General features: G+C 44.3%; 2 protein-coding genes across 3 annotated transcripts in view; both read left to right on the top strand.

Annotated features, from left to right (window-relative positions):
• The first annotated feature begins 3,478 nt into the window (after positions 1–3,478).
• Positions 3,479–21,235, top strand: LOC102462633 (tumor necrosis factor receptor superfamily member 10B-like). The gene is made up of 10 exons (XM_006134898.4): positions 3,479–3,724; positions 8,019–8,124; positions 9,916–10,047; positions 10,294–10,405; positions 11,029–11,102; positions 12,592–12,702; positions 15,184–15,209; positions 16,658–16,987; positions 17,807–17,861; positions 20,143–21,235. Exons 1-10 carry the CDS (start codon positions 3,686–3,688, stop codon positions 20,442–20,444), a joined length of 1,287 nt encoding a protein of 428 aa, XP_006134960.2. The 5' UTR covers positions 3,479–3,685; the 3' UTR covers positions 20,445–21,235.
• Positions 21,236–25,105: 3,870 nt separating this feature from the next.
• CARS1 (cysteinyl-tRNA synthetase 1) overlaps positions 25,106–25,458 on the top strand; it is a 55,795-nt gene continuing 55,442 nt past the window's right edge. The window contains exon 1 of one of the 2 annotated variants that reach the window (XM_006134900.4): positions 25,106–25,289. In XM_006134900.4, coding sequence (XP_006134962.2) covers positions 25,265–25,289 — 25 coding nt within the window. In that variant the 5' untranslated portion in view covers positions 25,106–25,264. The remainder of the gene's footprint in view (positions 25,290–25,458) is intronic. The other variant, XM_006134899.4, reaches the window with a different exon arrangement.

Below are 25,458 nucleotides of genomic sequence, written 5' to 3' on the forward strand. Positions count from 1 at the left end.
TTTGTGTTTGGGACTTTTCTCATTTTGTAGCCGTTTACATACATTACATGAATTTTATGTCATGCTTTCCCACTAAACAGTATACAGTTATAGGTGTATAGCGGGCTACCATACGTCTATAGAAGAGAGGAGCATTCTATGCTAGCTCTGAGTGACTCAATGACTTGTCTTCCTCCAGAAAGGAGGAGGAACAGCTCATGGATGATGATCAAAGAAATGTCTGGTAGATGTTCTCTGTCTTGTGTATGGAATGGGAATGGCTAAATGTAATGATCTAACAGTGGCTTAACTCTCAAATCTAGGCCGTGCTTTTCAAAAGTGATAGGTGATTTCTGGATGTCTGTCTTGCTGAAACACCGTACAGATCCACCACGTTATCACCATGAGCCCTTTACAGGGAGAGCACCGATCACAACATGCCACCTATGTTGTTCTAGCTGCCACTTGCTAATCAGTGGTGCCAGACACCCAACTGGCATAATACATTAAACACCACAGCCCAGAACCCCAGAGCTCAAATTATCTGCTACCCTTAGCTTCCCAACTAGCTAGGATTACAGCTGCAACCACACCAATTCAAATGAGAAATGATACACAAATTCTAAACGTGATTAACATTGAGTAAATTATTAAGGGAAGTGATGGATTTTCAATTTCTTGTGTCTTCAAATCAAGACTAGAGTCTTTCTGGAGGGTGTGCTTTAGCCAAACACAAGTTATTGTGTGTTACTCCACACGGGTAAGTAGTTGTAATTCTCTGGCTTGTGACATACAAGAGGTCAGACTCGTTGATTAGACTGATCCCTTCTTTCCTTAATATTCATGGTGGGGCCAAACTTTGCATGGGCAGGTACTCAGGACTGTCTAAATATCTAGCACTTCTGAATGTTTAAGTCTGGACACCCAAGGTCAGTAGTTACCCTTGAAAAATCTTGGCCTTCGTTCCTGCATCCGCTTTCAAACAATGTTGATTATTACAAACAACTTGCCTCCAAGTTCTTTGTGTTCAGCAGCTGGTACTTATCTGGCCTCTCTCAACTGTCAATGCTTCTGTGTCTTGTCTTTATGTTTTCATATTTTTGTGTTTATCTCCTTTCCAGACCTTGCATTAGACTAGCTAGCAATGTGCTGATATAGAAACCTATCCTCTATTGCAGGAATGTTATGTCTTCAGGGTATGGTTGATGTACATTTTGGAAAAGAATGTAAAAGTTTGTAAAGATAGTCTGGGCCAAAGAGTGGGGATGCTGATTTGGATGCCATTGGCAGGTGCTGAGTGAGCAAATGCTTGAAGTTGTTGGAACTCTTCCATTTTAAGAAACCGTATGCATCCTCACGGAATTTCATTAGTTCCCATTATTCATTGTATTAGTCCTATTAGCAGTAATATTAAGGTTCTTAGAGATTTTCAGTGCAGACATTGAAACATTCCCTTAGTACACCAATTTGACATTAGAGGTGGCAGGATGGGAGGAGTCTCCAACATCTGTTCCTGCTTAATATACACAGCCTGCTAAAACAGCAGCTGGATTAAATCAACAAATAATTGCTGTAGTTGTAAATCAGAAAGAGAACATTCATGTGCGTGTTTTCAGTGAAGAAGATAGATAGAAAATACTTGTCATGGTCATCCAAGAGAATCCAACCCAGATCCTTCAGTAGGTACAAGTACAAGCCCCTTCCACACAAACCAGAAGAGAAATATCTTTAAATCTCAGGATGTTAGTTTCTGGGTCCAGTCACTGGAAGCAGACATGATCCCACTAAACCAGTGGTTCTCAAACTTTTTGGCCTGTGGCCCACCCCACTGAAAATAATCATTTCTGCAAACCACCAGCCAACCACCCACGAAGACAAAATGCCTTCGCTTATCTCTAAGGTAAATACTAAATTATTCATATTGGGTTACTGGAGCATAAAATGGTAAATACGCAACTATAACATAACAACTATAACATAATGGAGTATATATAAACAGTAAAAAAAGGAAATATAAGTCAAAATGATTAAACAGACTAAGTGCTTTACCATGTCAGTTTAGCAAACTTTGTTTTAAATAAAGTAAAATATTAATGGGCATTACAAAAAGTTTTAACATTGTCTTTATTTAGGGCACGGGTGGGGAACCTTTTTCAGATCAGAGACCACTGACCCACAGAAAAATCATATTTTACCATTGTCATTCTTTTAAGTCAAGGACTGCATCTGTCTACACATTCGGTATTTAGCACGGTTGCCATTTAGGCTGGGTAGTTTTTTTTTCAGCAGAAAGGAGGGATCATTGGTCTGTTTATCTAAAGAAGCATTTCTGATGTTAGAAAAAAATGTTCTCAGCACCCTGTGTACTTGGTAGCAGAAGCTTTAGGTGCCATTTTTACTCCAGGAATTTACTACGACCATGATGTGTCTACTGGAAAAGAAGAGCAGTCCTGTGACACCTTAAAGACTAACTAATATACATAGAGTTGTGAGCTTTCACGGGTGATATCCACTTCAGATGGGGTTTTACCCACAAAAGCTCATGATTCTATACAGTGCTTTTTTGTTTGGTTGGTTGGTTTTTTAAACACAAAAAAGGTACTGGTACTCCAGGGGAAAAGTTGTTGAGCTCTGACTGCAGGTACCAGTACTGTGTAGTACCATCACAAAAAAAAGCACTGGTTCTATATATTTTTGTTAGTTTCTAAGGGCCACAAAAGGATGTTAAATTGCCGTTATCTGGCTAATTGTGTGGTTGATACAATTTGTACTGACTACATAATTAGTCGATAAGGGCCACTCTGTAGAGCTACAGCCGGGGTAGCTCCCAGAGCCAGTTGCATTGCACCTCTGCATTTTAAATGTGGTAAGTAGCCCCTGCCTGCGGCCAGCCCTGGACACCTGGAACAGAGCTGCTTGGCTGGGAGCCCTGTGGACAGGGCTGAAGCCATAGCAGTCACCCCATCCCCTGCCTTATGCCAGGTGTCCAGTTTTGACCCTGATCATCTACTATTTGAGTTTTCTGTTTAGGAAACAAATGGAGAAAATAGAAATGTCTGGAATTTTATAAATAAAATGTAATGTAGAGTGTGATAAGTGTGTCAGGTATTTTTGTTGAAATCATCTGGCAACCATACTTATGCCTGTGATGGGGGGGGGGGGGGGAAAGCAGGTGGCACTGCAGAGAGATCTCTCCCCAGCAAGGGTTGGGGGAAGCAAGTAGTCCATACTCCACTCAACTACCCCACAAGCTTATGCTTATCCGATAGTGGACTCCTGGCTACCAGCCCTAGTGGCACAAGGCTGCTGGTCCTTTTAAAGCCACAGAGTAACTGAGACACTTTAATGCCCAGGGGAAGGCAATTTTAACGTAAGAGCCTCTTCTCAGGGAGGTGAGGAGTAAGGCAGAGGGGCTGTCTATGAACTAAGGCAGGGAGGGGCGAGTGGAGCCTTCGCTTTGCCTGTTCGAGGCACTCACGAAGGACTGGAGCGGGGCAGAGCGACAAAGGAAATCACCCCACACTCTTAGCTACGTCAGGGAGACACCAGCAAGCGGGGAGGGGGGCTCGGGTGTCCGGGGCTAGAGGCGAGCTCCGCCCCCGCCCTGTGGCTCAGCGCCCTGGCGGCAGGCTCCGCCCAAGAGGAGCTGGTGAGTGTTGGAGCCGGGCGGCCGCAGCCGGTTCTTCAGTTTCCGCCGGGCTCCGCCATGGGCGCCGGGCTCCTCTTGCTGCTCTTGCTGCTGGGGGTAAGTGCGGGCGGGGCGACGCCCTTGTCCCTGGGGGGTGGGCGCAGCGGGCCGTGCCGATCCCGGGCACCCGAGCTCCGCCGGGGAACGCCCAGCCCCGCTCGCTGGCTGCCCGGCGGCTGAACTATGGGGGCAGGGCAGGGGAGCTGTCGCTCCCTTCGGTTCTGGGCGAGAGCCCGCTGGGGGAAAGGGTTTGGGGGAGATCCCCTGCGGGCCAGGTGTTTGTGGCTGCCGGGGCAAAGGGGGGGGGGAGGGGCTGTTCTCCCCGCTTTTAAGAAAAAAAACTTTTCTCTCAACTATGGACTGGTAGAGAGCTCGCTCCCGGGATCTTGCAGCTGCGCCGTGGCCCGTAGGGGTTGCCCGCTCGGGCTGCGTCCGGAGATTCCGTCACGAGATTCCGTCACCTGTATTTACTGAAGGGTGAATTCCCGGAGGCTTGCGGGACTAGCCTGGCGTGTTGATTGATTGGCAGCCTGAGCGAGGAGCTCGGCAGAGACAAATCAAAGCCTTCGTCTGACTCTGCGTCGCCGCAAAGGCGTCTGGAGGTGGCTAGATTGCTAATCAGAGGAGAGCAAAGCAGAAACTCGCTTCCCCGAACCCTGGCCTTGCATGCCAAGTATCCAGAGCATTCTCCTGTCATTTCCCAGGCGAAGACATCAGTGATGTGTGCTGGCCTGCCAGGACACAATTCCTGTCCTCCGCCCCTCCTCCCCCAACCAGGAACTGGCCAGATCCGGACCTTTCCCTTTTCACTGGTCAGACACATCTAGGTAGGGTTGCCAGGTGTCCAGTTTTGAACCAGACCATCAGGTATTTGAGCTTTCTCTCCACGAAACAAATTGAGAAAATACGGGACATATAAATGTCTGGTATTTTCTAATTAAAAGCTTTATTATTATCATGTGTATCTGTACGGAGTTGTGTACTGCCTGGCAAGTAGACACACTCACACTGAGTGAGCATGTCTACCAGCCAGGCAATACACATCTACGCAGTAGAGAGGAAAGGGGCTGGGGGGGGGTGTGGAATCCCTGGGGCCAGACTCACGCAATGTGCCCCAGGATCTGCGTGCGCCCGGGACATCCCAGCTCCCCGTTGGCCGGTTTCCTCCCCTCCCACTGCTCCTCCAGCCAGCCGCACTCTCCCTGACCCCCTCCCGGCCAGCCCCGCTCCCCCAACCCCCTCCTGGCTAGTTCTGCTTCCCACCAGCCATTTCCCCCTCCCTCCCCCGATCTCCTGGCCAGCCCTGCTCCCCCCCGAACTCCCTCCCCCCCCCCCATCTGAGATCAAGTGTGTCCGGTATTTTTTGAAATCATCTGGTAACCCTACATCTAGCTCCCTATCATCGATAGGCAATGTGGACTTCAACCAGCAACCCCCTAAATTTGGTCTCAACTTGTCCCTGGTTCCACTATGCTGACTTTAGAATGACAAACTGGCCCTTTCGTGCTTGTCATGGGGAGTCTATTACTAGCCCCTGTAATAGACTGTTACAGTGATAAAAGAAGACCTTTTATCTTGAAAAAAGGTCTCTTGATCCCGTATGATTCACAAAGGAAAGCTCCTTCAGAGAAAGAGGGGCATGATACTAGTAATGTAAAAGGTTAACCGTAACAGGTGATGCTCATTGGTCCTGGTTAACCGGTGGGCACGGGGCTGGATGTAAGCGGCTAGTTGACTACCCGATAAACCAAAGCTAGGCTTATCGCAGTGTTTCCCAATTGGTGCTCCGGGGAACTCTGGGGATCCGCAAAGTGAAAGCAAGGGTTCCGCGAAGAGCCAGCACTCCCCTGCCCCTTGTTAAAGAGACAGCCAGCCATGGCAAGGGCTTTTTTTTTTTTTTTTTTTTTCCCCCCCCTCAACGAAATGCGGCAGGGACCTTTTTTTTTAAAAGGCAATTCTAGGGGTTCCATGGCCAAATAAATTGGGAAACACTGGCTTATCGGGTAGTTGAGTCACTAGTTGCTACTCAACTAGTCACTGTATCAGAGGCACCAAGGGGGGGAGCAGAGCAGGAGCTGGTGCTGGGGGGAACTGGCTTAAAAGCTTAAACGCCTTTCTTCCCCCAGCACCATCTCTGCTAGGGGATAGAGAAGGCAGAGGCGCAGCACGGATACGGAGGGAGTGGGACCAAAGCAGTCCCAGTTCGCAGGGTTTCCATTCTGGAAATTCCATCAATTACTCGATTAGCTGATTAATCAAAATTTAACATCCTTACCATGGGGTCTCCTTCAGGTCCTGTGCAGCAGAGCCAAGGGCTGCTGCAGGCAGGCCCAAAGGGGCCAGAGGTTGGGGCTGCTCACACCAGGGTAAAGCAGCTCCTACTTCTTCAGGTGACTGGAGTTTTGAGTTTAGGATGTGCAGACCCAAAATAAATAGGAGAGAAGGGGTGGGGGAGGAAAAAAAGAGGGGGTTGGGAGACAGGGAGCTAGAGGGAATCCGTAAGAAGACTGGGTAGTTAAAACAAAGCAGATAAGAATCAAAGTCAGTTGATAGTCTCCTTCCCGTCAATTGACTTTGAATCTTATCTGCTTAGTTTTAACTACCCAATCTTCAGATATTTACTAATTCCCTCTAGCTCCCTGTCTGATTCCCCTAATTTTTTTCCTCCCCCCTTCCCCTTCTCTCCTATTTATTTTGAGTCTGCACATCCTAAACTCAAAGCTCCAGTCATCTGAAGAAGTGAGCTGTGCCCACGAAAGCTCATGATATACCATCTTCCATGTTTTGTTAGTCTCTTAAAGTGCTACCAGACCATTTGTTGTTTCCTCCTTAATTGGTTAACCTCATGTTAATTGTTTAGCCAGTTAATCAAATACATGGTATTTTACATCCCCACTTGATACTAGTGGAAGGGGGCAGGGACAGATGGTCCCTGATTTTTGTTTTAAATGTCAACTCCCTAAATTCCAATGTTTAAGATCCTGCTATGATTTAAAATACAGGACTATGTAGCACTTTAAAGACTAACAAGATGGTTTATTAGATGATGAGCTTTCATGGGCCAGACCCACTTCCTCAGATCAAATAGTGGAAGAAAATTTGATCTGAGGAAGTGGATGTGGCCCACGAAAGCTCATCATCTAATAAACCATCTTGTTAGTCTTTAAAGTGCTACATAGTCCTGTATTTTGTTTCAGCTACACCAGACTAACACAGCTACCTTTCTATCACTATGCTATGATTTAGTTAGTCATTGCTATGCTGCTGGTATTTGCTGGAGAGACTCCAAGTAAGTCTAAGGAACTCTTTTTGCTATGCTCTGTATAGCATACTCATAAAAAAGAAAGGTTGGTGCACCAAAGAGCTTACAATTGAAATATATGACAAAAGACAAACGCGTACAACAGACAGATGGAGAGACACAAGGTGACGGGGAGACACAATTTTTCTTGGAACTACGTACTGTCCCTTGAGGAGGTGCAGTAAGAGATACCTACACTATCATGTAGATAAGCCCCAAGACGCAAACAGAGCCCAGTGTGCCGCAGGAAGCCTCTGATGGAGCAGAGAATTGAACCTATGTCTCCTGGGCTAGAGCACTAAGTCTTGGACCATCCATCACAAAATCATGACTCATTGCTGCTCCAGTGGCAATTCAAAGGGATCCAGAAGGCCAGTGCCACAGTAGCAGCGTTGGTGGCTGAGAGCTCAAGTTCTCTTTGAATGGCTGGGCTCCAGGGCAATTGCTCTTGGTAGGCCATTCTGTTGGTAGGCCTGCTCTCAAGCCTTCCCAGTGGTCATTTTGCAAAATCAAGAAAGACCAAATTCAAAATCCCTGACTCTCCCAGAGTTGGGGGAGGGGAAGAAATCTTAAAACCTGAAATGCCTTTCAGGCTCCCCTTATATAAGAGCAATAAAGGGCAAAGGCCTAATCTTAAAAGAATGATGTTTGCAGATCACCTTTAAGCATTCTTTCAAAAACAAAGCCCACCTTGAGATTACAGTGTGATGGGTTTGATAGTGCTTTTTAAAATGTGTTTACTTTGCTCAAGCCCCCATCATGCTGTTTTGTCCTTACTGCAGTCAGAGCTGTCCCTAGAGTACAGTGCAACCACTCTGAGCCCTACATTTTGAGTGATTTGGGTGGTTGGCGTGATGGGCTGGCACAGTTGGTCCTGGAAATAACAGACTCGGCTGCAGTTACTTGTAACTTTTATACTTAACGAGAGAGAATTTTTCCTCTTTCTTGTTGAAGTCTTAGAATAACCTAATACGTCCAAAGGCATCGCACTGAGGATGTACAGTGATGGGGAGTTGTTCATTCAACACATTGGGGGTGTATTTTCTGTAGGTTGATTCATCAGCAATATCTGAGCGAAGAGCAGAGCCCAGCAGCCACAGTTGTGGTGATGGAGAATATCTGTATTATGACTACTGCTGTAAATACTGTCCTGCTGGTAAGCACTTCATGATTTATAGTTTCCTTGGCTAATGGAGCATTTCTCAGAGAAGATGTTTGTGCTGTTGGGTTTTTTAGCTTTAAGATTAAAAACTGTATACAAGAACAATACATGTTGGCAAAAGCCATCGAGAGCCATTTTATGCTGTTCCCTCCTCTTATTCAGCAGCTCACTTCAGAATGGTATCCACCCTTTCATGAAATAGGCTGGGCATGAGTAACCTTGGCAGTCTGTCAAGAAACATGGGCCTGTGCTAAAAGGCAGAGTCTACATCAATACTGAAGGAAGCAGTTCAGAGATGAAGAACTTTGTCTGAACTCTTGAAAACTGAACCAAAGCCCCGGTCATTGTTTTATCCCCCAGCGTTACCTAATTGTAATAATGCTTATCAGACTCAAACACTCAGTGTCAATAGCAGATATTGGATGTGTATTAAATCTATGAGCAAAACTTCCTTAATTTTGTAAACTATATGGCTATACCTCTTGTAGATGTGTGTTAAATTTATTTGTTCTTTATAGGGCCACTTTCATTTAGAATGCTCCTTGGACAAAGCTAACCTCAATTTGTTATACACGAGGCTTGCCCTGTAGATTTTCTGAATCTTGTGAGTGAATTTAGTACTCAAGGGTCAAATTCACCCTGGCGCAGAGACCTTGAACAGCACACATCATTATTTTACTGTGACTTGGGCCCTGTTTCAAGGAATTCTGCCCTGATTGTGCAGTTGATAGCAAGGGGACACAGCAGCCTGAGTCCTCTCCACAGGCTCAACAGTTCACTCACATGGGATGAACTCGTGACTGCAGAGCCATAGGTAAGATGTAAGTTCAGGGTAGGCCTTGTGTGGGCTCTCTGCACAAGGGTGAATTTAACTCAGTGAGCAGCTAATGGCACTGGTTTCAGAGAAAGAGCGTTAGCCAGAGCTGTCTGAGCTCCCCAACACGCTCCCAGTCACATCAGTCTCACGTAAAGCATTTTCATGAATCTATTCCGAGCCTGTTCTGAACACAAACTGATAGTTGTGTTGAACGATGACAAACTGCCTATTGACAAATAGGGATGTTAATGTGTGTCCATATAGAACTAGGGAAAACACTGACACAATTACTTTGTTGTTAAAATCTTCCATTAAAAAATACAGGCACCTTTGTAAGTAGAGTACATCACAGGGGACAAGAAGACAGAGGTGGTTTGCCAGGATTAGCCCCTGGCACACCGCTGCTTCTTTGTTTACCTTTGCTTCCATACTTCTGGGTGCTTGCAGCTCCCGTTGGCTGTGGATTGACATTCTCAACCACTGGGAGCTGCAAGCACGCATATCTGTGGAACCGCAGGTAAACACAGTGATGGCAGACTGCCAGGGGCTAACCCTGGCCTGCGGGATGGTTATTTCTCGCCCCTGGTATTTCAGAAAAATGTCCTTTTTAACAAAAAGTAAAAAAAACAAAAAAGGAACTATTATTGATGAAAACTTTTGTAAAATATTTTTTCCCTCTTTCTGTAGTGGAGACAAACTCCAAGTCTTTTGGCCTCTGATTACTAGTTATTTACTTATTTTTCTAATGTTATCTGGCCACTGATATCTCATTTGTTCTTCCTGGATTTATTGCCTATATTTAATCCCATTCAGCGCCACTCCTTGCAAGGAGTGGCTGAAAGGAGTTCTTTTGAAGCAGACAATAGAGAAAGTACTTATTGCAATATGCTTGAATACAGTTAACTGTATCCTAATACTACTTGAGGTATACAGCTATAATGTTGAATTCTTCTTCTTCCTTCATACAGGCACTTATGTTGCTAACCACTGCAAGATTCCCCATACTGAAGGCGTTTGTAGCCATTGCAGAGATGGGGAGGATTACACTGCTCATGCAAATGGCCTAGATGAATGCATGCCATGTAAACTGTGCAAAGAAGGTACAAAGCATGGTCTCATATATAAATACATTTGGCTTGTTTTGGGAAAAGTATCATTAGTCTTTGTTCCTCAGAAAAGTCTGTTGCCTCAGTCCTATTGTTATTTTCATAGATTTAAGAATGCTTATGCTTTTTAAAAATAACTTCTTTTTTATAGTGTGGGTGTAACTTATTTTTGATAGAAGAGGGATCACCAGTTCAGCCTGATTACATTTGTAACTTTTGTGATTAACTTATTTTTCTCAGATCAAGTAACTGTGAGGACCTGCACTTCAACGAGCGATACTGAATGTCAGTGCAAGCCAGGCTATTTCTGCCCTACTCAAGGCTGTGAAATGTGTTACAGATGCAAGTCCAAGTATGTACAGTAGCTGATGTTGGCAGTAGTCTTCTATATTGTGTGTAAAAATGTAGCACTCAGCTTCTTTAAACGCTTACTCACATTTATCTTTAGACACATGAATAATTCATTGAAGTCAAAGGGACTGCTTATGTGTTTGAAGTTAAATGCATGCCTGAACTGTGTATCTGTGAGAGTTGCTCTCCTGCTTGATGCTTTGCCTGTACACAAATGTTCCTGCTATATTTTCTGATTCCTTCGCCTGCCACATTTGAATAAGCTTTGCAGGACACCATTCAGGACAGCTAATGTCAGTAGAATACCTAGAATTTTATAGCATGGGGCCAACTATTGCTGCAGACTAATTTCATACTTTAAGTTAGTATTTTTTTCTTTCAGTAAATATTTGTGCACATAAATGTCACCCCTTGGGCTTTTGTGTTTTAGCTATACTGTCATACAAATGTCTAGAATTCTTTTTTTCTTCATCTGTTATTTCAAGTTCTCTTTCTTAGTAAGTGGTAAGGACAATTTTTTTTTTACAAAATTTATACTTTTAATACATGTCTATATTGTTTCTATGAGAACAGGGATGAGCACAAGTACAGACTTGATAATTATATTTTTGTTACAAATGTTAGGTGCCCAGAAGGGAAAGAAACTGTGCAGAAATGCAATGCAACAGTTGACCTGGAGTGTGACCATCCACCCAAAGGTACAGTATAATTTATGCTTAGAGGAGTAATGTGAGTTTCTGACCCATTATGGTTAATTCAGAATCAGATTATGAAAGTGAGACTTGAAATGCTACTTTTAAGTGATTGATGATCCCACACTATGCACACTGGGAGCCACTAAATTGAGACAAAGACTTTCCTAGTATGGGTTATGTAACCAGCCAATACTTGTGCTGATTTTTAAACTAGCACAGGTGTCTTGTCTTGGTGGAAAGCATGACAAAGTAGACATGCTTTTCCAAGCTGTCATGTTAACACAGTTTAAAGCTATTGGTAGTTTAGTTAAATATTAAAACCTGCAAAATACAGGCAGTCCCCGGGTTACGCGGATCCGACTTATGTCGGATCCGCACTTACGAATGGGGCTTTTCTTGCCCTGGAGGACGCGGGCGGCAGGACCGCCCAGACGCACCCGCGGTCCCACCGCCCGCGTCCTCCGGGGCGAGAAAAGCTGCTCCGCGTCTCCCTGGTCTGCTGGGAGGGCCCTCCCCTCCCCCCCCCCCCCGCCAGCAGACCAGGGAGACGCGGAGCAAAGCCGCAGAGGACCCGGGCGGGGGGACCGCGGCGCGTCTCGGTCCCGCCGCCCACGTCTCCCTGGTCTGCTGGGGGAGGCAGCTAGTGTGCCCTCCCTCCCCCCGAGCAGACCAGGCTTTTCTCGGGACGCCTGGGTCAGAGCAGCTGGGGCGCTGCCGGTTGGTCCCGCAGCGCTGCTCTCGGCGCTACTGGACCAACCCAGCAGCACCCCAGCTGCTCTGACCCAGGCGTCCCCAAGTTAGCTGCTGCTGAAACTGACCAGCAGCTGACTACAGGAAGCCCGAGGCAGAGTTGCTCTGCCCATGGCTTCCTGGAATCAGCCGCTGATCAGTTTCAGCAGCAGCTGACTTGTGGACGCCTGGGGTTCTTAAGTTGAATCTGTATGTAAGTTGGAACTGGTGTCCAGATTCAGCCGCTGTTGAAACTGATCAGCGGCTGATTCCAGGAAGCCCGGGGCAGAGCAACTCTGCCTCGGGCTTCCTGTAGTCAGCCGCTGGTCAGTTTCAGCAGCGGCTGAATCTGGACGCCAGTTCCGACTTACATACAGATTCGACTTAAGAACAAACCTACAGTCCCTATCTTGTACGTAACCCGGGGACTGCCTGTACCTGTATTCTGACATACATCTGAAAGGATATAAAATACATTGAATTTATTTTCCCCACAGAGCTTATAGATTCCCTTTTTCTGTCTTTTAATTTGCACTAACACGCACCAGTATCGATATTCTGATGGTGTAGTCATATCTGAGAGATGGTGACTTTCTTGGGGGAGAAACTAGAGCTGTCACTGTAACAAACTGCTATATTTCAACAAATGTTGGTCTCTATTTTTATCTGGAACATCAATGTTCTTACACTGAAAAAGAAAAAAAATCCTGTTTTATGCTTGACTTTAGTATTTCAAGTTTGTTTTTGGTTTTTTTCCTCCCAGGGACTGAGAATTCTGCAGCTTGGGTTGCTTGGATTTTCATCTTCATGTTCCTCCTTGTAGTTGGATTTGTTTTACTTAAGATAAGGACATCATATAATAAAACAAATAAAGGTAATTAATTTTCCCATGGATAACCTGAGATGCACAGAGACTCAAGTTTCCAAAGCTAGTAAGAACTGAGGTTGTCCTTATGGCGCTTGTGCTGCCCATGCAGTGGGTCCATTTTAAGAGCTGTTCTCCTGCTCTCTTGGGCCCTGATTCAGCAGAACTCTTAAGCATATGTGTTACTCTAAGTACCTGGTTAGTCCTTGATTTCAGTGGGAATACTTACATACCTAAAGTTAGGCATCTGATTAGTATCTTGCTGAATCGGGGCTTCAGTCTCCAGTGGGAAATAGTCTGTAAAACTGTTTAGTTTAGTGAGAATCTCCTGACCATTTAAGGAGAGCAGCATTAGCTCTTTCCGTAGGTGAGAGTGTGAATGACCTTAGTATAGGGGCTCAGAGGTGGGGGGTGGCAAGTGGTAACCAAGATTGTACCCTCAGTTTCTCTAATACAATGATGTTTTTATTTGGAGTGTAAAGTTTACTAGCTTCACTTTAGCATTATACACGTGGAAGCTGCTCAAGTTGCTAAATCCTCTAAGAATCCTATTGCAAATCCTGGAAGATAACCCTATTCTCAAACATAAGAATAAAAAGGCAGAAAGGGGTATTAGTTTTTTCATTGTTGCGTATAAAATGACACTACAGGTTGGACCTCCCTGGTCCGGCACCCTTGGGATCTGAGCTGACCTGGACCAGGGAGTTTGCCAGACCAGGGGAGGTCAGTGCTTCTCTGCTGGCTGCCCCGCTCCCGGGCTTCTCTCCCTGGGACTCCCTGCCCTGCCGCTGGCCCCACTAATGTTGGCCCATCACAGCTCCCCACTTTGCTGCCTGCCCACTGTCCCAGGGTCTCCTGGGGTCCATGGGGGGGGACTGCTTGGTCTTTGCCACAGGGTGTTTGCCACAGCTGGCTCTGCTGCCACCAGGGCTTCCCCAGTCACCACCACGTGGCCACCCCACACTGCTGCTGGGGATTCTGGCTACCTGCCTCCACCAGCCCCACTTCAGCCGGGGGTTCCCCAGCAGAGGTTGCCTGGTCATCCCAGCCCCGCTGCCACCAGGGTTTCTCAGGGTTCCTGGCTAGGGCCGCCTGGCCACAGGCAGCCCAGCTGCAGCCGGGGGTTCACCAGCCCAGGCAGGAGCTCCCGGGCTACTGCCTGGCCCCATTGATGCCGGGGTTCCTGGGCTGGGGCTCTCTGGCCACCACCTGGCCCCATTGATGATGGGGGTTCCGGGCCAGGACAGGGCTCCCCAGACGCCGCCTAGCCCAGCCACAGCTTTCGCAGCCACTGCATTGCTTCGGGGTTCTTTGGTGCAGCAGCATCCCTGGCCCTGCTAGATCACGGATGTTGCTGGACCAGAGAGTCCAGGATTTGGGAGATTCAATCTGTAGTTGGAAAAAAATACGCATATTTAGAAGTTTAGTTCAGCTGTACAGAATTCTCAAAAAGGGAGCCAAAATGTGCTCTCTGTTACGTCTGTTAAAAGCAGAATTGATCAGAATTTGTCTCAGAGGGAACTAAGGGCTCATCTAGAGCATGCGGAAGATTTGAAAGAGGCAACCCTCGCCCTTTTTCAAAAAGCCGCTTTTCCTCAAAAATGAGGTTTACGTGGCTCAAAAAAGGGAGGAGGGGTTGCCGAAAAAGCCACATCCTGACTACTTTCACTTTAGAAAGCTCTGCTTTCAAAAGTGAGATCAGCATCTTTCGAATCTTCTGCATAGTCTAGACAAGCCCTGTGAGTATGTCTCTGACGAGCTTTTGGAACTGAGGCCTTAAAAATTATAGTAAACTATTCAGATTCTACAGTTAACGGAAAAGATCATGTTCAGAACAAATGGAATTTGGCTGGGATTACTAAGAGGAATTAGATATTAATCAAGCATTCTAATTGGGATCTATGTAGCAGGTACAGTATGACCCATCCATTTGGGCAGAAGGGAGTCTTACAGTTCCTTGAACATGTCAGCCTGCTCTAGTTGAACAGCCTGCTCAACATTGAAAGTTGTGGTTAAGATTGAGTAACTCCCTTACACAGCTTCTCAATGTAGTGGTTACACTAATTCACACTAATATATTTTTAAAATATAGTTGGATTAGTGTATTAATGTCTACAAGGGAAGGGATAGCTCAGTGGTTTGCACATTGGTCTGTTAAATCCAGGGTTGTTAGTTCAGCCCTTGAGGGGGCCAGTTAGGGATGTGGGGCAAATCTGTCAGGGATAGTACTTGGTCTTGCAGTGAGGGCAGTGGACTGGACTCAGTGACTTCTCAAGGTCCCTTCCAGTTCTGTGAGAGGTATTTCTCCATCTATATAATAACTGAGTAGAGAATGAAGCTCCAGCAGGTAGCTGAGTTAGTCTGTACAGGATAAACTTAAAAAACAAAAACTGGTCTGGTAGCACTTTATAGACTAACAAAACATGTAGATGGTATCGTGAGCTTTTGTGGGCACAGCCCATGTTTTTAATACATCTTCTTACGTTTCAGAAAACAAAGATGCAGAAAAAGATGTGGTAAGTTTTCCTTTGGACACATGCCATTTTTTCCCTTTTACCTGTATATTAATTGAACAAAAGTTCTTTTTAATTAAACAAATAGTTTCAATCTGTTTAATTATAAATAATGCACATTTAGTCACTTTGTCTGTCTTGATTGCCATCGAAAATTGGGACACTTTTCTTCATGTCATGCAGAAAAAAACAAAACTTGTTGGTTCTCTGATTAACCCTCCTGTTAATATTGGATTACTCTCTACAATATAATGTATTCTTTAGTGTCTTGTTTTGTTTTAAATGTCTGATATGATGGAGCCTCCGGTACTTTCCATGGAATAATATTTCAGATCCTTAATAATTCTCTGTCAGAAAGCTTTCCTTTATTACCTAACTTTTTCATTCATTTCATTAACTTAATACCATTATTTCTAGTTGCATCCCCTAGCAATGTCCTAAATGGATCCGCTTACATCTTAATTCCATTTGAGGTTGATAGAGGTCATAAAGTGACCCTGACTTTTGTCCTGACTTCTGCTCGTAAGTTAGTGCCTATGATTCATGCTTGGTGTTGAGACACATAGTCGCAATACAAATAAAAGCCCCATCACTTTTGCTGCTCTCCTTGGAACTATGCAGTTGTAAATATCACTGTGATATCGAGGTGCCAAGAACTGCACATATTACTTAAATTCAACCTGCTTAAGGCAAATAGTAATTTGGAGGGAATTTTTGTAGAATCTGCATTTTCTCCATTAGGTTTTAAGGCGCTCCTATTTATATATTTGGGTTAAAGTTTAATACTAGATATCGTTGGTAGGCACAGATAAGGCTTTCTCAGTTACCTATTTAATAGCGATGTTTACTTAAATAATAGTAAGGGAGAGAGACAGTTGAAAGACCTTCATTAAATGCTGTCCCTAGGAAAAGTTTAAACAAAATATCTCAATTCTGCCAGATGCCTTAGGGAAGTCGGTCACTTTAAACTTGTGTGACTCTTGAGGCCCATAGTAAATGGCTCATCCTGCTCTGTTTTGTCATTGTTTTTGTTCTGAACTTGTGGGGTGTGGTTGGTTGTGTGTGCTGTAAAGGCTTAGCAAAGAAATAGGTTACAATCAAGAAACTGAAGATGCAAAGAATATCGGGTTAAACTGGGGTAGTGGTAAGAGCTGGGGAGGCATTCTGCTTGTCTTCTCACAGGCCCAAAGCAGATATCTCTCTTTAAATGATCGTAGTGAAATGTTTTCTGGTCTATCTACAGAATCTCACATGTAACTTCTTTGCTATTCTGTCAAAGGTCTAGTGGTTAAAGCTTGCTGTTTGTCACTTAGTAAAAATTCAGACGCTACAATGTTATGTGGGATGTGTCATTTGTGAGGAGGCACTAAGTGTAAAATCTTCCACTGCAATGTATGCTTTCATAAAGCAATTTGAATAGCACTCTTTAATAAGTCACTCATTCCTTACAGGAGTCTCAGGACAGCACTGAAATGTTCTTTGCACCAGAGAAGAAGAATGCTAATGCTAATACACCCATTTCAGAGATCCAAGACTCTGTTCAGAGTCCACCAGTTAATAGTTCTGATTCTGCGCTAAAAAGTGAAGTGCCCGAGGATAACTGTGTTGTATTTTCTGAGAGAAGTGGCCTACTGCTAAACGATGAAAACAACTCATGGGAAGGGCCTTCCCACAGGACTACAGAATATTCAGCACCAGTGAAGCCTCCAGAGAAACCTAATTTTGCCTTTCACACAGGATACTCTAATATGTCAAATGTTGGGATACCTATATCTCGGCTGGTAAGTATAACCTCACAGAAGCAATGTAATAGCTTCTCTTAACATCTAGAGCCGTGGTCCCCAACACGGTACCCGTGGGGGCCATGTGCCCGCCAGGTGCTCGGGGCTGGCGTGGCCCCGGGCACATGGCGCGGCGCTTGCGGGGAGCGTCGGCCCCGGGCGCGCGGTGCTTGTGGGGGGGAAGCGCCGGCCCCGGGCGCGCGGCGCTTGCGGGGGGAAGGGGGTGAAGCGCCGGCCCTGGCCCTGGCCCCAGGCGCGCGGCGCTTGCGGGGGAGGAGAGCGACGGCCCCGGGCGCGTGGCTATGGGGGGGGCCCCTGGGCATGCGGCTATGGGGGGGGGGGCGCCCCCAGGCGCGCAAGTGTCCCCACCCCCTCCGCGCCCGGCGGGTGAACGGCCACTCCCCCTGGCGCCCGACAACCTCAAAAGGTTGGGGACCACTGATCTAGAGCTACTTTTGGCACATGGCCTGTCAGGGTAATTCGCTGGTGAGCCATGAGGTAGTTTACAATGAGCATCTGCAGGCCTAGCACCACCCACAGCTCCCTTTGGCCATGGTTTACTGTTCCTGGATAGTGGGAGTTGCAAGAAGCAGTGGCCAGCATATCCCTGTAACCCGTAGCTCCCATCATACTGTTGTCTCAATTCTTAGGGCAGAGCTGGCTTTTTGAGTTTTTTCTGTGAAGACTATGAATTCTCATGCCCACCATTTTAGAGTCTGTGAAATCAAATCACCAGATGGTACAAGGACGAGGATTGTAAATGAACAAAGAACGTTTGGTTCTGTTTGAATAAAAATAAATATTTATATTATATTACAGGTCGGGGATTCTGAAGCCAAGCCTCATATAGAAGTTAAAGACCTTTCCCAAGAAGGTGAGTAATTCAAGTACCCCACCGTATTAGGGATCTAAAATTGATAATAGTCAGCAGAATACTGGGCTGATCTGACTTCCTCTTTTGAGTTTACATAATTATGGTCTATATGAATAATAGATATTTGTTTAAATTTCTACAAACCATTGGTCCTGCTCTCAGCATTAGAACTTCTTAACTGCAGATTGTTTCTGTATTTTCATTGTTTTTGTACAACCCCTCCACACACACATTTCATTACAAATAATTATTACTAAGGATACAGTTCTTTCACTATGTATTGATAGGGACAGGAGATGTAGAATCATAGAACTGGAAGGAACCTTGAGTGGTCAGGCAGCACTAAGCCATAGCACTAGGAATTATGTTATGGGTCACATAATCTTAGTTCTGTGCTAGGAAAAACAACCTCCCCCTCATATATTCATGTTGTTAAAGATCACTGTTCAGAGTGTGTGTTAACTTTAAAAACAGTCGCTTTTTAGAGGTGGCCGTACTCCAGTAATAAGTTCATTTATGTGCCAGCTCTGCAATCTGCAGTGTGAACCAAATGGAGGTTATTTTTGGACAGCAGCTTTACTTATAGAATGTCCATTAAAATGCATAAAAGGCAAGAGTGTATCAGATACTAGTAAATCTAATTGTGAATTGGTATATTATGTAGCACTGATGGAGGTAAACCATGTTCTGATCTGAAGGTACTGGTGACATTAGCCTTACCTTGGCAGACAATAACACACTAATAGTTGTATAGATATATGGGTAAAAATCATTGCTAAGAATGGTCAGAAAGGCATAAAAAATAAACAAGAACCTTAAAACTACAGTGAAACCTGTACAAAGACCATCTTCAGTAGACAACCTCCCATTTTAAAAGACTGCTTGGAAGTACACATAATGTTGTCTTTGGCCTTTTTAAAGGACTGTTTTGAATAGGAAAGCAATTGGTAGCTGTGCCTTGATTGTTGATTTAGGATAGGCTTCACCACTTTTGTTGACTTGCTGACCGGTCTCTGATGAGGGATTTTGGATACAACTTGATTTTAAACTTCTCTCTGCTCCTGTCCTATGGTTGGGGCCTGGTTACAGATGGAAGCAATATGCATCAGAGGTAGGGTTGCCAGATGGACTCCCAGCCACTCCTCTCGTCCCTGCCAGGCTTCTGCGCAATCACAGGAGCCCCAGCTGGGAGGCGGGGCCATGATTGCTGCTCTGGGCTCTTCAGAAGCCTAGCTTCAGAGTCCCAGCCACTCCCACAGCCCCCGCAAGGCTTCTGAAGCACTTAGAGCTGCGATTGCAGCTCCGCCTCCCAGCTGGTACTCCCAGGCTGGGAGGCGGGGCCACCATCGGCGCTGGGAGCCTGTGATTGCACAGAACACTGGCGGGGGTGGGGGGAATGGCAGGGACTCCCAGTCACTCCCCCCACCCCAGCAAGGCTTCTGTGCAATCACAGGCTCCTAGCGCCGATCGTGGCCCCGCCTTCCAGCTGCTCCCCCCGCCCACGTCAGGCTTCCATCCGGTGCGCAGCCGGAAAAATCAGAGAATACCGGACATTGCACATGTACTGTATTCTCTTTTTTTTTTTACTGGACAAAGAGCGCAAATACCGGACTGTCCGGTAGAATACTGGATACCTGGCAACCTTAATCAGAGGGCTGTGAGCTCCAAAATGCACCATGTTGCACTTTAACTGGCCCATGTAGACCCTGCTGGCACCAACTAAAAGTCTCTAGTGCACATTAACGTAGTGCAATTTGACCCACACTAAGGAACTTTTAGTGCATGCAAGCAGGATCTATATGGGCCAGTTAGCATGCAGTACATTGGTGCTCATAGGAATTCATACCGTGTTCTTGTACAATACCACACTTTGTAAACGAGATGTGTTGTATATTAAAGGAATAAGAGGGTTCCATTTAGAACAACTTAGTTATAATACTATTATGACATAAAGTTTCAGCTTTAGATGTTTCCTGCACAGCACATTTCATCTTCTACAGATAGCTACCATGCAAACTAAAACATGCTTCTTTATTTGTATTCCCAATTTATCAGTACCTGGTTGAACAAATGGAATATATTGCTGGAATACTCTCCTTTTAAGAGTTTATTTAAGCCCTTAAATCAAATTATATGCCAGAAAAAGCAAAACTACAAATTGAAAAAGTAGTAGAACGGCAATTGAACTGAATTTTTCTCAGAACTTCTACAAGTGTACAATATGCATCTATTGAACAGGTCATTTTAAAATATTTAGTGATGTGTTTTTTTCCCCCCTTAGGACTGAGTGACATTCTTTATTATTTTATAAAAGAAGTACCATCATGCAACTGGAACATGTTTATGAGAACTCATCTAACAGATAATGAAATTCATAAAACAGTTTTTGACCATCCGAAAAATATTGAAGAACAATATTATCAGATGCTAATCATTTGGAGAAACAAATTTGGAAATGAGGCTTCTATTATTAAATTATTAGATAGTTTATGGAATATAGGACTTAGAAGGGCCTATGAAAACATAGTAAAGTATTTAATAAGTAAGGATATTATAACTATACTAGAGGCTGAAGGCAATTGAGTATACTATTATCAACAAAAAACCAAAACGAAAAGAATCTGTAAATTCTAAAGACATGTTTCTGTTTGTGACCTGCTTTAGTGCATGTTGCCATTTTTTAAAATTGTTGGTTTGAGAAAACTGAAAATATCAACATAAAACCTACTGGTAAAACAAACAGAGAAATGAGTTCTGATTTCTTCACTGCAACTCATTTCATCTAGAATTGTTGTGTCTCAGAAATGAAAATTACAGTACTCAATTTGTCGTTACTTAAACATGACAAGCATTCAAGTTGCTGAGTTCACTAAGAATTTGTCCTGAATTGTAATATACTAAATAAACTCGGGTACCCTTTTCATGTTGGGTTGAGGAAAGAACATAGGTTTACACTGAACTATATAATAAACTTTAAATGTTATGTCTTTCCAAATGAGAACTGTAAGGTTATTTGTATAGTAATTGGAGGGAGTGACATTTGTTATGGACGATTTTGAAGCATATTATTTGTACTGATAAACAGGAATAAACAACATCCAGAATCCTCAGTTATTTTTATATGCAGTGAAGAATATGTTTGAGAACACTGTAATTTGAAGAGATCCGTAGAGTTTAAGGTCTGAATGGGCCATTATACCATTTAGTCTCGTCTCTTGTGTTACTCGGGTCATAAAATTTCACCCAGTGACCCTTGTATTGAGGGCAATAACTTGTGTTTGGCTAAAGAATATCTTCCAAAAAGGCATCCTATCAAAATATGAAGACATCAGGAGATGAAGAATCCACCATATCTCTTGAGAATTTGTTCCAAAGGCTGATTGCACTCTCTGTTAGGAGTTTATGCCTTATTTTTTATTTGAATTTATCTAGATTTAGTTTCTAGACATGATTCTTATTTTGCCTTTCTCTGCTAGATGAAAGAGCCCTGTAGTACCCAGTATTTTCTCCCCTAGAAAGTGCTTCTTTACTGGAATCCAGTGCCTCATCTTTTTGATAAGCTAAGAAAGTCTTCCACATAAAGCATTTTCTCGTGCGCTTGAATAATTTTTGTAGCTCATCTCAGTAACTTTCCAATTTTTCAACATCCTTTTTAAAATGTGCACACCAAAACTAAGCATTATTCTGCTATTGATCTCCCCAGTGCCACAGAAATAAAATCACTTCTTACCTCACTAACCTGTTTATGTATACAAAGATTACATTAGCCTTCTGCTACAGCATCACACAGAGATGTTGGTGTGGGATTTTTATTTATTTAATTATTTTTTTACTGTGGCCCTTAAATCTTTTCCATGGGCATTGATTTCCCTATTCTCCTTTCTGTCCGTATTGCCTGTATTCCTTGTTTCTAGATGTTTAACATTGCATTTGTCTTTGCAAAATGCAGTTGTTTGAATGGGCCTGGTTTACTAATAAACAGTATGTAATCAGTATATGTAACAATCTATAAATCTGGTTTTAACCATTTAAATACTGTATTGTTTTTATTGTCCAATCTAATGAAATTATGCAAATAGAATTTCTACTTCAAACTTCTGCTTGTTGAATATGTACTTTTATATATTTTTTCTATTAAAAGATTTCCACTTTCTTAAATGTGCTGTTTTATGAATGAATATTCTGTCTCATTTGGTCTCTAATTTTGAAGGTTTTATTTTAGTAATTGGAGACTTTTTAAAAATAATACTATTAGTAGTTCTGCAACAATTCTAACTTTTTGGCCTGGATACATTTAAGATTAATATTCTACTTTCTCCTGTCCTTGGACTAAAAATTTTAGTGGCTATTTATAGGTACTATGGGATTGTGTGTGTAATATTATACACCTTTTAGTGATAATTTTCATTGATTAAATTCACAAATACTTTACCAAGGCCTCTCTTGAGGTCTGTCTCCATTAGGTTTTTAGCCACTGTTATAGCTCTACAAATATATCTGTGACAATGTAAAATCATATGGCATAAATTGCACCAATGTGTCCATGGTAAGAGTTTGTACAAATGCAGCTGTACTAGTGGTTAAAATGCAGGGGCAGACAAGGTATTATTGTGATGTACCTTTTACTGATCTAGTGGGGAAACTGGACAGAGAAGAGGAGCAAATGTAAGCTTTGCTCTGGACAATACACAGCTAGCAACTGCTTATGGTTACAACAATTTTAGTGAATATCCATGTGACATTTGACACAATATAACTTTTTCAAATATGTATTTTAATATTTTATGCCTCCAGTACATTGATTCTTACCCTAATGCTAAAAGATTTAATAAGCTCCTTCATGCTTTTTGAATCTTTCTGCTTACAAAGAGAAAGCTTATTACCAGGTAGACCAGAATTGAATGTACTTTGTTTCAATCCATGTTTTAGTATTTACACAAAGTAAAAGTTATACTAATGAAGAATTGTTAGGCAATTAAAGGGCTAAATTGTTAGGCAAAAAGCAAGAAAAATCTGCATTAATTCTGTCTCTGCATTCTTGCATATTGCTCTGGGATGGGGTAGCACAAATGATGTGGGTAACCTCTGTTTAGAACAGTGGTTTTCAGCCCTATCGGCGTAGTTTTGTCCCATGTGACATCCTCAGCGCCCTGCAGGTAATGTATAGTTTGGAGGCAGCCCACATAACATACAGGCTACTTCTATACTGCAGCACTATTTTGGGATACCACAGGTATTGCAAAATAGCTATTCCATGTCCTTTGAACGTATCCGTTATTTCAAAATATAACAAGCTCGCTATCCAACTTCCCTGTGAACCTCATTCCACGAGGAGTAAGGGACATTTCAGAATAGTGATTTAGTTCAAAATAAGTGCTATGTAGATGGTGCCAAATTTTGAAATAAGCTATTTCGAAATTGACTCAGACATAGTTTGTGTAGCTTAAATTGGGTAGTTCATTTTGAGCTCCAGGTGCAGTGTAGATATACCCATGGAGAGCTGCACATGTGGCCCACAATGGTAAATGGGTAGAGTAACACTGGTTTAAAGGATCATAAGCACCTTCCTCCCCCTAGCTTTATTGTGATGCTTGGGCTAGAACTGAAACTGAATAACATCAGCATTGTTGAAACAATAGTCTCCTCACCTTGACTAAAAACTGAAGCTAGATTCCTTGTTGTACATATGTTCTTGATGAGTTGGAAGAAGAAGGAAGATGAAGTGGGTCCAAATTCTGATTTGTATCAACTTTTTCCTTAAAACCGGGGAACCTGCCATGCTCCAACAGAGCAGCGCCCTATATTCCTGCACCTAATACCTCTATATTATGGTGCATCTCTCCATTTTCTTTCTGTATTAATTTACAGCTATGTAATATGAACTCAAGATTTCAGCTTGTACCTGCAGAGTTGAAGTATTCAGGGCTAGGGCTGCCTATAACTCTGCTCTACTGTGCACAGACTAACTATAGTCAGTCAAGGGCCTTCTACAAATCAGCCTCAAGTTGCTCTTACATTAAACCTCTTGATGGCAGCTGTGCCATTATTATAGCATCCATGGTGGCATGGGTGAATAGAACTTAGCATTCTCTGTAATGCCAACTCATGTGATTGTATCCCGACTGTCGTGATAGTTGGTGTTTTTTATAAAGCCCCAACTCCTTCATTTGGTGTAATTTGATTCAGAGAGACTTTCAATTTCCTTTTTAAAATAAATGCACATCCCTAGCCTTTGTGGTTACAGAGAGAAGATTGCCTACAAGTGTGACTTCAGGCGCCAGAAAATCCCACAATTTATTATTTTCAACTCATCATGTCTATGCCAATATCAAAGGTTTTGAGGGCAGAGGCCTCTGACTCATTGGCTATGTCTAGACTGGCATGATTTTCTGCAAATGCTTTTAACGGAAAAGTTTTTCCATTAAAAGCATTTGCAGAAAAAAGCGTCTGGATTGGCATGGACTCTCTTCCGCGAAATCACTTTTTGCAGAAAAGCGTCCGTGCCAATCTAGACGCGGTTTTGCGCACGAAAGCCCCGATTGTCATTTTCGTGATCAGGGCTTTCTTGCGCAAAACAATACCGCGTTGTCTACACTGGCCCTCTTGCGCAAAAGCATTTGCGCAAGAGGGCTTTTGCCCGAACGGGAGCAGCATAGTATTTCCGCAAGAATACTGACAATCTTACATGAGATCGTCAGTGTTCTTGCGGAAATTCAAGCAGCGAGTATAGACAGCTGGCCAGTTTTTGCCGAAAAACTTGCCAGTCTAGACACAGCAATGATGTTCAATGTGATAAGGGCTGACAGCACTGTCCAGTGGTCACTCTGCAGAGATGATGGTGTCAGAGTTGCCCACTCAAACAAACCGGATGCCATTTGTAACAATGGTGCCTGGCCCAGGAGAGTTGACAACCCTGCAGGTCTTTCCCCCATTGGCTCCTGAGGAGGGTAAATAGGGCAGGGGGAACCCCCAGGCCCTAATTCTTGCCCAGAGGAGGGAACGCAGTACCCCCTACAAGTCCCTTTCTCTTTGCAGGGACCAAGCTCATGGAGGGGGAGGAGCCTCACAAGCCCCGCCTCCCAGAGCTGGGTGGAGGAGGGATGGAATTCACAGGCCCCGCCGCGGGGAGGGAGGGGGGCCGCTAGCAAGCAAGGAGAGACTGGAAAGGCACCTCCCAGTCGCGCACGCGCACCAGCTTCTTGTCGCGCCGGCTCGACCGCCTCCGTCACGTGACACCGGCTGCGGCGGAGGTGCGTTTTTCTTCGTTGCTTAGTTACTCGGTGGTCACCGGAAGTGTCGGCCAGAGGCGGAGCGATGGTTTCCCATCCGGGTGCGGTCTTGCATCAGCCTGTGAGAGAACTAGGCGGCTGGACGCGGCAGACGGAGGAGGAGGAGGGAGCGGGATGGCGGCAGCCGGCAGGCAGCACGGTGAGTGGCGGGTCCCGGGCGCGGGCGGACGCGGCCCCTTTAAGGCCGCTCGAGGTGCAAGGCAGCAGTATGGGGGAGGGGCGGGGTGTCGCATCCGTGGGGTAGAGATTCCGTGCCATGGCAACGGGTCACTGCGTCCTCGCGCCCTGCCACTGGCGCGTGCCCCCCC

This window comes from Pelodiscus sinensis, chromosome 4 (assembly GCF_049634645.1).
Source record: "Pelodiscus sinensis isolate JC-2024 chromosome 4, ASM4963464v1, whole genome shotgun sequence".
Classification (NCBI taxonomy): domain Eukaryota; kingdom Metazoa; phylum Chordata; order Testudines; family Trionychidae; genus Pelodiscus; species Pelodiscus sinensis.

Bases quoted from the DNA above. Each gene is read 5' to 3' on its own strand.
- LOC102462633 (XM_006134898.4), top strand. From the start codon at position 3,686: ATGGGCGCCGGGCTCCTCTTGCTGCTCTTGCTGCTGGGG. The intron at 10,406-11,028 runs GTATGTACAGTA...TACAAATGTTAG, and splicing joins TGTTACAGATGCAAGTCCAA to GTGCCCAGAAGGGAAAGAAA. The intron at 15,210-16,657 runs GTAAGTTTTCCT...CATTCCTTACAG, and splicing joins AAGATGCAGAAAAAGATGTG to GAGTCTCAGGACAGCACTGA.